The 12,428-nt window shown below is 41.1% G+C and overlaps 1 protein-coding gene across 1 annotated transcript; it reads left to right on the top strand.

Moving 5' to 3' along the window:
* Positions 1 to 1,304: 1,304 nt before the first annotated feature.
* Positions 1,305 to 2,450, top strand: LOC116263043 (ethylene-responsive transcription factor ERF110-like). The gene is made up of 2 exons (XM_031642622.1): positions 1,305 to 1,511; positions 1,646 to 2,450. Exons 1-2 carry the CDS (start codon positions 1,307 to 1,309, stop codon positions 2,236 to 2,238), a joined length of 798 nt encoding a protein of 265 aa, XP_031498482.1. The 5' UTR covers positions 1,305 to 1,306; the 3' UTR covers positions 2,239 to 2,450.
* The last annotated feature ends 9,978 nt before the right edge of the window (positions 2,451 to 12,428 follow it).

Here is a 12,428-nt window from a genome sequence, read left to right as displayed (position 1 = left end):
AGTAAACATAAGCGAAAATTTGGTCCTAAAAAGGCAAGCGACCTAAAAAAAATATCAAAGAGGCAGAGGCAGGTCCACTTGTTAGTGGAGCTGAGCTATATGTGGGCTCGTGGAAACAGTTGCTTACACCAACTCTATAAACTTTTCTTGTTGTTTTACATATATCGGTACCTCTTAAGGGATTCTTTTGGGAGTAGGGACACTTAACGGTTACTTCACTATGTTCTAAAGAATCTTCAAGATTATTGTTTCATAAATCTACTTTAATTTAAGCAAATTCAAGAGACACTCACTTGTTGTTGAAAGAAAAAATGACCAAGTTGGTTGTTGTCGTCAACTGTGAACCTTGAAAATGGGAGACAGATTTGCTTTTACCGTGACCAAAACGATAAGTTACCAACATTTCTATAATCACATAACGATGTTGAAGAAGCAAGCCAACTTGGTGGGTGTTACTTGTGACTATGCCACCAACGAAACGAGTTTTTTTTTTTTTCCAATTTCACTTGGGAAGACTAACTATCTCGAATTCACTTGCTCCGGACGCAAAACCTGCATTACTTCCGCTCGCTCCAATGATCCCGGCATGTGTCATTGGATGCGGAACGGGACATTTTGTCCCACAAAAACATGGGGATGGAAGAGGCGCGGGGGGGTCAATTTTGGGACGGTGGAGGGGCAAAAGAGACCGCGAAAATTGTACCCCTATTAATTACTTACGAGTTTTTGAGCTTGCCAAGTCCACACGCCCCGACGCTGCCTTTTCGCTCCACGTGTCCGGAGGGCTTACTGGGCATCCGTCAGCAATGACGTGGACAGGCTCAAGTTCCTTCCACTCACTGCGGGCCCCAAACCTCCCCCTCCTCCTTTTTATCTGAAAATGAAGGAAAAAAAGGCTCCGAACGCTTCTTGTATTGCTAAAAGAGGACCTAAGTTTTGCACACATTTATTACTAATGATAACCTGAAAGTTAACGTGACAAACGGAGCGAAATAGTTTCTTTTAAACATATTTTATTTTGATTATCGTTTATTAACACCCCTAACTGTATCCAGGCATTTCCACTCTTAACTGACCTATGTCCTAATAGATGAAGTGGTGTAAAATTCGAGAATTTTTGTTCTTCAAATTTAACCATCAAACATGGATTTTGTGTATGGAAAAGTGAACAGGGATGATGATTCTGAGAAGGTTGAAAAAGTTACCGGGAATCTGAAAAATAGCGACAGGACGAGGACCATCGTTGTAAAGCCTTCGCCTACAAATGATGTTCCAGTGAGGTTGCAGGGGGAGGGTGAGACGGAGAATGCGGGAAGGGCCTGTCGTCACCGACTACGTGAAAGAAGAGTACGCTTGCCGGAATATGACTTCCGCGGAGGAGTTCCTCCTCTTTTCCGAGAACGAGTCGACCTCAGGGTTCATGCTTTACGACACCAGCAGCTGTGAAGGGATCGACTTCGACTTCGGCCCCCCTGCCCAGCTGCTTCCCTCGCACATCTCTGTAGCAAACGGTGAGTCTCTCTCTCTCTCTCTCTCTCTCTGTCTAGACGACAATCTGTTTGTCCAAAATCTAGCTATTAAGTTTTCGAAATTTCCTGTTCCAAAGTTGTTTGGTTTAGCTGATCGCGGTTTGCCATTTTGTTAGGCGATCGGAGGGCGATCGGAAAGGCAGTGACATCGGCCGGAGGAGGCCGGAGGGTGAGGAAAAACGCGTACAGAGGGATCCGGCAGAGGCCATGGGGGAAATGGGCTGCCGAGATCCGCGACCCGAGGAAGGGCGCGCGAGTATGGCTCGGCACGTACGACACCGCGGAGGAGGCAGCCATGGCCTACGACGAGGCCGCCAGGGAGATCCGCGGCAGCAAGGCGAAGGTGAACTTCCCCGGGGTCGTCATGCCCGCGAGGAAGGGGGAGTCCGTCCTCCGCCGGCTTGCCAAGTCGAGAGAAACGCCAGCCAAGGCGGGGAAGGTATCGTCTGCGACGCGGAAGAAGACGGAGGTCGAGGCGTCTCAGGGAGAGGCCGCGGCGGTGAAGGAGGAGACGGCGTCGTCTGAGTCAGAGGGCACATCGGCCGCCGCGTCGACCGGGATGATGGGGGACGCGTTGCCGGAGGAGATGGAGCTAGCGTTCTTGTACGGCTGGGGAGATCCGGGGCAGAGTTGGGAAGCATCCAGTGCGGTCAAGGAGGAGGGAGACGACGGATTGATGATGAACGATCCTCTCTGGTGCTTCGACTGATGACCCCCCCTCAGTCAAGTCTCCCTTTTGCTTCATCCTCATCCTTCACTGTCCCCCCGTCTCGGATTCTTTGCTTTCTGATCGACTTCTTTTTTCCTTTTCCGTTTAATCATACCACGTACATATACAATTTTTTCCTCCCTGCTCCCTTCTTACTTGTATAACGCTCTCTCCCTTCATATGGACATATGTAGTTAATTATTTCTTCCCTTTTCCCCTTGCATAGAGCTTTACAATTAAACGCAGTTATTTTATCTTCTCATTTATAAGATCGAAATTCCTCATCCTACCGTTCAGTAGGTTGTAGATGTGTTGTAAAGATGCCAATTCGATAAGGGGACTTGTGATGTTATTAATTCTCAGGGCGTTCGAGAGATGTAATCTATCAAAAGAAAAATTGGGATAACGATGATGACCATCACCATTATCAAGCGGCAGTACAAATCTAGTACATATTGTTGCTATGGATCAAAGCTATTTACGGGTTTATCGGCCTATTCAATCAATGGTTAGCTACATCACCACCGGCGCTGATGCCAACATCATTGTGGGAAAGGAAGAAGCCGTTTATGGCGCTCCCAGGTAAGCCTTGCTCTTTGTGCGATTCATGAAGGCCCATCTCTATAAGGCGTGTGTGGATAACACCAAAATTCTAGACTTCAGGATCTCTTTCATTGAATATTGGAATTTGAGAATCTTATTGGATGATGATCAAAATACACCTTGTAGGATGAACTTCAAGGTTTATGAGGATGGGATAGAAACGGATGTAAACTCACTCCTTGAGAGCTGCGTCTGAAAATTTTAAAAATACATGGAGCGATATATTGTCAAGTTCAAAGATCGAACAGATTATAATACATTCTTTGGTCAAAATATTTTGCATCGACTACCTAGGAGAGAGGCAGCGCCCATTCCCAACGTTTTATCATAAAATCTCCAGTAAATAATGAATCTAACGTTTCCCCTTTCTAATTTAGCCTAAGGTTGCACTAATTAATGGCCCGAATTATCCTTCGTTTCGCGACAATTAGTGTGCCCATCACAATTAGTGTGTCAGATAGAGAAACAATGAACTGCCACTTGGTTTCTGTTCAATCGCTTTCATATTCCGTGTGGCAGTTTCCTGTATATATATATATCTTGGCTTTGATATTTTTCGGAACATGTCCAGATATACATATGCTGAAATTTAAGAAATTCCTGTAATTTTTTGGAAATCTAGTACAATAGCTATTTCTCTCAAATCCTGTCCCCGAGTCTCTTAGGTCTGATTTTTTATTTCTCGTGGGAGTTATTTTTGGAAGCATGCGTCTTTCAGTAAAGCCGACTGTATAGATTGTCTTTCAAAAGGTAGAAACCATAGAAGTGGACACTTCAATGATTTTTCTTTTCCCAACATGAAAATAGGTTTTATGATATTTCAATCAGTTCTTAGGCTTACAATTTGATTGGTCCTTAAAATTTTTGAAAATCTGATCCATCCGAAGCTTTGAACTATGTAACTTGTAGCTGAGATATTTTATCGTCGGTAAGTTCGCGACATGATCAGATTATATGAGGAGACAACTAGAAGCTTGCATAGTTGATCTGCCATAGATCTACTAATGGCTTTTCTATCAACTGCCTGGTTCTGGTTTGCTCATTCGTGAAAACCTGTGTGTGAAAGTGAAAAAAATCTTTGTAAGGTTATGCACAGGTCCCAAACCCGCCGTGGTAAAGGCCATGATCATCTGCGCGTTCAGGCTGTGCCTGACGGTGAAGAAGATTGAAGATGATGCATGAGTGTACATGTTTTTAATCTACAGTCGGTTGTCACTTGTCAGAGTCGGTGAAGGGATTCAATCCTGTGGTCTTGTTGCATTGTCAGTCTGCCGCACCAGTATACGCGTAGCTGATTAATTGTTTGCTTTAGTTACTGTCGCGAACTTATTACTTTTAGGACGGATGCTTCACTGTTTCTCTCTGCTTCGGTGCAGTAGTTAACTCCGCTCAAGTTGTCAAACCCGAGTACCGCTGCACCCGGAAAAAAGTAGCTGGTAACAAATCCTTCCTCGTCTTCGCATCCAAAAGGGAAGCCACCAATGTAGAGTAGAGCTCTTTCTTTTTCATTTTTGTAGACCATGAAGAAGTAGTGCCTTCTTCTGTCAGGGAAATGGAACGGAGGTCATGAAAGCCACAACAAGTATTCATGGCTATAACAAGCTCTCAATTTCTGTTACCAAAAGGCACAGCTAATACTCATGGCTATAATAATCTTTCTCTCATGAAAAGGGGTATAGGGGTTGCATCCCTTGTTTGATTCTCTCGTAGGCGCTACCATCTGATGAACGACAGGAATTCAGATGAAAAATCCACCATTCGCTAGAGATCCTGAATTGCAAAGACGAGGTGGTTCCTAGTCAATGACCATCTGAAAACTGATCTCGATATTCTTGCTCTTTGGTTTGATTTCTTTAGACGGCCTATAATACACAGTCAATGATCAATCTGACTTATTTTTTTCTATTTCATTCTTGTTCGTGTTGCCTGCATTAGGAACCTACTTTATCCAAATAGAACCAGGCAACAGATTCGATCTGGCTCTTCCGTTGTGAATAAAAGATGGTGGCGCCTTTGCAGACCCAGAAGAACGCCTTGGATTTGGTTGTTAGCCATCATCTCTTGCGTTTCCTTCCATGCCGGATCAACTTGGCTCAAGAAATGTTCCATTTCCGGCGCTATAACTTCATTAGTGCAGCACATAGAATTGACAGATCACAGCACATTCTTTGTCACAGCAGATTACATCATGACCGTTTAGTAGCAGATAAAGGATCCCAAATGGTTCCGATTTGCAGCCAACTTCCTTTAAATTTGCTTTGGGATTGCTGCATGAAAATGACAGCAAATGACTGAGCGAATATCTCTCTCTCTTTATATATATATATATATATAATATCTTTTCACTTCTTAATAGCATCACTTTTCTTATCAAAGTAAAGCAAGCTTTGCGACTTCTTTATGCAATCACTGCACTTTGCAAGTGCGTTTTTTTTCTCAACGCACTCGCTTTTCGAAGTCATGAACTTACCTTACGCTTTGCGAGTGCTTTGTACGTCATAAGCAAAACACTCATCAAATCTAAGCTAGAGCTTTGCACACCACTTCAAGTTGCAAGTGCTTTTTGGGCTTTGCTAAAGGTAGATTTTCAATGCGAGATATCAAAACATAGTTTACAAAAGTTGTTGCCAATGCAACCCCAGGGTCCAATCGCAACCACTTTGGAACTCTTAAGTTAGATTTTCCTAATTGGTGCATCGTGACCCCGGATCTGGCCATGGATGAGGGCTAGATCATCCAACGCAAAAGTCCAGTAAGGCGGCCCAAATATAAAGCGTTTCTGCATGATGAACACCCACAAACAAATATTATAATATCTCAATGCAATTAAAAACATCTACTTCAATAAAAAGCGGTCAAAGAAACAATCGTGCTATTTAATTTTCCTTCTGTAGGCATGATAGCTCAATTCCAAGCAAAACCCACCAAAGCCATGATTTCTTTCGAGTCTTGGAACCTAAAATCCCCACTGAGATGCCCAACAGCAACGATGAATTATTATGTCGGTTAGTTTAATTATTCATGAACAGCAGGTGTGAATACGCCAACAAGAAACTCTTCACGACCACAGTGTTAAAACCCTAATTCTCTCTCTCAAGCAGAAAGCTTTGTATGGCCATTGCATCCACCACTGCCAATAATAATTAATAAGAATAACAAGAAAAATAATAACAAAAAAGACTAATTTGTATTAAATCAAATAATAAAACATAACCAGATTGTGATGTCGTCAAATGCACGAATAAGTTAAAAGAACGAATTTCTTTACTGCAGCGAGCAATTTTTCAATCAAACAACTACGGAAGATCTTTCGTTTTTTTTTTTTCTTCGTGGTCATTTTAATGCGCGAGCTTGCAATTTGCTGGCGAAAGAAGTGCTCATTCGAAATGTTCTACGCTTTTCTTCAAGAACGAGGTGACTTAATTTATTATACTAAAAAAAGATGCTCAATAGACTACTAAACGTTTAAAGCTTTCGCCGTCAGACACGGAAATTACCAACTATAAAGCAGAAAAAAGCTTGGAGGAAAAGGTGTCCTCTCGCAAGCTGCGGGCAGTGAAAATTGACATGAGTTTTGATTTCTACCCAAATGGAGCCCCTCTCCCAGGAGAGTTGCACTCGAACCTACAAACTCAAACTGGCGTGTTCAAGGCCATCTGGGTCTTACCAAATCCGAATCTTTACCAAGATCATGTGCATTCGATTTGATGATTACAGCTTGTCTTTTTGCTATGGTTTTGACTATTATTTTGCTTTATCATATTAAAAAAAGTGATGAGCAATTTCCTCATATAATAATAGTTCACACGGTCTTTTGCTTTATTTTTCCTTCAATGGATAGACATACTCTCATGAGTGAGCTGTCAACATTTATTCTCTCTCTCTCTCTCTCTCTCTCTCTCTCTCTCTCTCTCTCTCTCTCTCTCTATATATATATATATATATATATATATATATATATAGAGAGAGAGAGAGAGAGAGAGAGAGAGTTCAATCATGGCAGTCTAATGATTTGCATTGCATAATATTGTGAGATTCTGAAGGATTTCTCCATCTAACAAGGACCTCATATGCATATATAACGAGTAAATGGTGATTCTGGTTATCGAGAGTCGCTCAACTCACCCATAAAAATCATCCTATCCACTGTGATAGATGGTTGAGAAGAATTGTTTGGAAGAAAGAACAAATGCCTTCTTACTTAAGATCTTGGATACCATTAGCCGATTAATGAGTTATACAGAGCTTTTGAGATCACAATAATGGCGTGAAATATTTCGCTAAAAGGAAATGTATTCTGATTGTTGAGCGGACCTTTTCCATATCTCTGATCATGCATCTCCGTGTGTTGATTTTCTTTTTGTATTCATTTGGGCTGTGTTCTGTTGCTAACTATGGTTAACTTTCCGACATATAGCACGCAACTAAGCATGTATGGTTAGCTAACCACAGATGGAAGTCGAAGCTTCTACATGTCATTGTTCAAAAGTGTCATTACTCAAAAGCTTATGGTTGACGATGGGGCATTGTTTCCTACCTCAGAAGTGCAGGCTTACCTATCTGACTTGAAAATTGACAAGTTGGCCTTAAAATTTATAAATTAATCAGCCATCAACCAAATTGTCGTTGGTAGCTTGATTAATGGCTTCGGTTTTTTAACTTTTATATATATATATATCTATATGAACTCATGCCACAAGTCTGACTTGAAAATGGGAAAAGTATTGATACTTAATTAGACGCAAAGATAATGCTAAAATATCTTAATACCGTATGTATATATGCTTATTTGAAGGTGCACAGTTGGGCGAATGAATTTTAAATTACGGATCCAATTTTTTTAATAATTTGACTTTCGAGGATTCTTTTATGACAAGTTACGTTTCCTCGCATGTTTCATGAAGAGTTCATATATGGTACTGCCAACAAGGGACAAAACCATGACAACTATGCCTTAACGCGTTTCCCAAAATTCAAATCCGTTTATCTTCAAGTAATTTTTAGATATATATCACGTGTTTCTTGTCTTTCAATAAACATTATCTATTCCAAATATTTTGAAAGAAAGAAAGATTTTGCATATAATTTCAGAATTAAAATGTCTCAAGAACGAGAAGAACTAGATGGAGCTGTTTGGTGCTTAATTTGTCCGGAAGAACCTCGGTTAGTCAAACCTATTTTGTGAAATAGGTGGAACCAACTTGACCCACTCAACTGTGGTTATGTTCGGTTGACTCTTGGATATACTTAAGCCCACCATATGCAGAGGATGAGATTAATGGAGCTTCGGATGCCATTCATCGTCAAGATGGAACGGTAAGTAGTCGAGACAGTAGATACCGTGGTTGGCAAACTTGTGACTTGGATTCTAGTCGGCATATGACCGAGTTATCGATCAGCGATTTGACTTGTCGATTCAATGAGTTGACTTGTCATTTTGATCGAGTTTTAAAATAACCTAAATAGAGCAAGCCGAGCCAAGTTAGTGCCAAAGTCAAGCACATGTCAAGTCGAGTTATGAAACGAGTCAAAGGTAAGTCAGGCCAACCTTAACTCACTACAAAAAAAAAATTGCACAACTTACCGGCATGAACTCCACAAATTCTTATCGACGAGATCGACGACGAACGGCTGGATATGGTTCATGATCTCGATCGAACGGCTAGATATGGCTCATGATGATAATGATAACAACGAGATGGTGGTGTACAACGCAAGTATGTAGTAGTAGAGTAGGACAAGACCGAGCCATATTCCAACAAAACGTTGACCACTAATATTCCCACCTTCTAATGAAGGAGTACTGGGAGATAGACTCCCCGCCTTTATTGCAAAGGAACACTATGTACAAGAAAACATGATCGTGATGCAGCAAAATCCCTGCAAACAACCTCTTGCCATTCATTGGAACACTAACAACAGGAATCAAACACTGACTGTGATCTGTGGGACGAGAACTGCTGCAGATAACGCTAATATTCCCAACTTGTTTGTCTACTCTTATGCTAATTGCTACATACAAATGCGCATAGCATTTTATTTATAATTGTTCATGCTGTGCACTGCTAGATATTTCTTGAGATGAAAATTAACCGGATACGTGTTAATTAAGTAGGTATGTAGCAAATCCTAATCAAAAGCAAATGATATAAAAAATCTTCGCCTACTGCATCAGCCACTGTTTGCAACATGCATTTCAAATTAAGTTCATAAACTTTCAGATTGCCGCCAATGACAAACTGCAGTTTTTGGAAGATTTATCACGCATATATGTAGGTGTTCTAATCTGAAGCCTAAGCGCCGCATCTCCCCGCAGGGTTGTACATATCTCAATATGGTTCCTAACTGTTGCATTTAATTATTGTTGTGCATTGAACATGGATCGATTTGATATTCCGAACCATGTCGGCGCACCGCCCTACCGTTCCTTCATCATCACTGACAGCTGCCCGTGGATCCCATACATTTCCCGGTACTAGAATGACTGATGAAGTTTGACTTTAACAGCTATGGTGGCTGTGAATCCCTAAAGCCGAAGGCGTGGATCTTCACATTAATATTTTGGTAGATCAGTAATCAGCTTTTCTTTTTCAACTCTGGTTTTTACCGTGTGAAAGCCGATTATCGTACCAAGAAATGGAGAGGATAAATAACAAGAGCTGTGGTGTGAGAAGAAGTAGAAAAGAAGCAAATGAATTTAAAACTAGTACATTAACGTAAAGAGAAGGAGGGCAAGATGTAGAAAGAAGGACAACTGCTTTTCCAGCTTGCATTGTTAAAAAAATTATGCGATGGCTGCAGAGCTACGGTTGACGACTTCTCAAAACAAAACAAATTAAGTGAACAGCTTCTGGATTCGGTCAGACGTCGAAATCAATCAGGAACCCCTCACACCCAAACCTTTGGTCATATTTGTCGGTGAATGCATCCCACAATTTCGAACAGTGAACAAACAACCGAAGATGAAAGAGAAGAGAACTGCATGAAGTGTGTTTAAAAAATGTACCAGCGGACAGCTCTGTATAACCCAACCAGATACGCCATGGCCCTTATGCACACCAAGTTTTTTTATTATTATTATTATTTTGTAGATGTACCAACCTGCTGCTAGGCCATAGTTAAAACTTCTAAAGATAAAAGTGCCAATATATGAGGGACGAACCTGAAAAAATAGAAAGAAAAAGTCGCCGGAAATTGGTAGGTATGGCGAGTCAAACCAAATAAAATAACAGGAAGGCGCCTGGCCTCCACACGGCGACTGTCCTTGAACCCGCACCCGCAGAAAAAATGAGTTTGACCGAACGAGGTCGGCTTACTTGGCGTCTTTGGGGAAAAGCGGACCCCTTGCATGCATTAAAATCCGTGCTGACGGTGGAACAGGCTCCCGCTTGACCCGACCTTCAATGGCCGTCCTGCTTGACCACCTTCAATGGACGTGCTTTTCCTTTTCGTTATTTATATTCCCCCTCCCAACCCCACTTGCCCTTATTTAATTCACCTTCACAACTCCACATTCACCTCATCTCCTTCTCTCGTTCAATACATCTAATCCTTCTTTGTTCCTGCTATAATTGAGCATTACAGCAAACATGAAGGGAAATTTGGGTCTTGGGAACTTGGTCCTAAGAAGGAGGATGCAAATTGCCTCCCCGCCTTCCGGGTATCATTTCTAGACTTTTTTGCCTTATAATTGTGTTTGTCAAACTTGAAAATGTCAGGACTGACGGGTCTAACAGGGCAAGTCAACATGTTTTTGATCCACAAATTTGTTCGAGAATCTATGTTCTCGTTGGACGAGAAAAATGACCCACTTGTCCTTAGTTGTGGACCTTGAAGATGGGAGGCAGATCGTGGCCAAAACGCACGATAAGGTATCAACATTTCTATAATAATATAATACTGCCGAACAAGCAACGCAACTTTTGGAGTGTTATTTGTAACTACTGCCAGCAATGAGGCATGTAGCCTCCATCTGTGAGAAATACATGGAGCCAATCCATGGTGAATCACATGGAGTGAAGAACAGGTATTCAGATGGAATATCCATCGGCCATATTCCTGAATCCCAATTAACAACAAAGCTAGTTTATATCAATGCATGAGTACTTTGAGTTCCTTATGCACACGAAACAGGCCGACAACTTAATGCCGGTTTTCTATTATGATTATTATATAATATGATATTTTTTGAAAAGTATTTATAAAAATATAAAAAAGGCCACATGTCATGCAGATTGGGGGACCATAGCACAATGACAAACCCCTCCACCCGAACATTAAAAAACGAATCGTCTGCTGCGCCGATACTAATGGCAACCCACAGTCCTTGCTCCTTGTATTTAGAAAAGCAGCCTTCTGGCATCAGGTTTATTTTGATCACAAGTTTTCCTTTCATTTATTTACTTGCAGTCTATCATCCCCAGTTCAATATACTCAGCATACAGCAAATTTATGTAAGTTAATCTCAAACATCCAAGCGTATAGGAGAAAGTTAATCATTATTTGTTTATGCTTGTCAAGCAGTAGGATTTAGCGCGTACATAGTAATGCATCTTTTTAGAAATTGTCCCGTACCGTATTACTCTACTTGCATTATCGTTGAATTCGTCGCACATACTTCGGTTGCTTTTGATATCTGAAGCGTGTTATACCTCTTGGCTCACAGTAATTCAGAAAAAACTCTGATGACTCCTTTGAAAATATAGTTATTTCTTTCAGCTGAAGCTAATTCACTGGTTCATGAGTTTCTGAAGTGTTTAATATGAGAATGTCAGATAATATATATACGGTGTGTGTATCCGCGTTGCAGACATGATTGGAAGTTGGAACTTCTTCATTGGTTTGATTTCATTTGACCTTCTCAAGTATTTAATATGAGATATTGCCGTGAGTGGCTCCCGGGATTGCAGACAAGATTGAAAGTTGGAACTTGCTCATTGGTCTGACTTCTTCACGTCGCCTGCAAGTGCACAGTCAATGATCTCTCACTTCTTTCCTTTCAATTTTTTTTCGTGTTTTGTGTATAAATAAACCAAACAACAGATTCCATCTGAAGCTAGTTTCTGGCTCTTCCCTTGTGAAAACAAGATGGTGGCGCCTTTAGAACCAAAGCAGATTGCCTTCGAGTTGTTTGCCAGCCATCATCTCCTGCATTTCCTTTCATGCGGGAATTGTATGGATCAAGAGATGTTCCGTTACCGGTGCTATAACTTCATCAATACGTCACACAGATGTGACAGAACACGGCAAGATCTTTGTCACAGCGGATTACATGATGAACGTTTATTAGCAGATAAAGGATCCTAAATATTTTAACTTAATTAAGTTGTCAACTATCAGCATGCTCTAAACCGCTCACCTTGAGGACGTCGTTCTAAATCTGCTTATCAAACTGGTAGCAATTTGGTTTCAGCGATTTATTTGTGATATTATTTCCTTCAGTGTTCTAAAAAGTGCTCTGTGTTGGAGCATACCGGTCAATATGCAGGGCACAAGACCGACACTTGCGTTTCTTTTATTAGTTTAAATCATTTTTAAATTTGAACAACAAATGATGATATCTATCGACCAATTTTGCCGTATCGCCG

Source organism: Nymphaea colorata, chromosome 10 (assembly GCF_008831285.2).
Source record: "Nymphaea colorata isolate Beijing-Zhang1983 chromosome 10, ASM883128v2, whole genome shotgun sequence".
In the NCBI taxonomy this organism is placed as follows: domain Eukaryota; kingdom Viridiplantae; phylum Streptophyta; class Magnoliopsida; order Nymphaeales; family Nymphaeaceae; genus Nymphaea; species Nymphaea colorata.
This window is presented reverse-complemented; position numbering and strand designations above follow the sequence as displayed.

Bases quoted from the DNA above. Each gene is read 5' to 3' on its own strand.
- LOC116263043 (XM_031642622.1), top strand. From the start codon at position 1,307: ATGCGGGAAGGGCCTGTCGTCACCGACTACGTGAAAGAAGAGTACGCT. The intron at 1,512-1,645 runs GTGAGTCTCTCT...CCATTTTGTTAG, and splicing joins GCACATCTCTGTAGCAAACG to GCGATCGGAGGGCGATCGGA.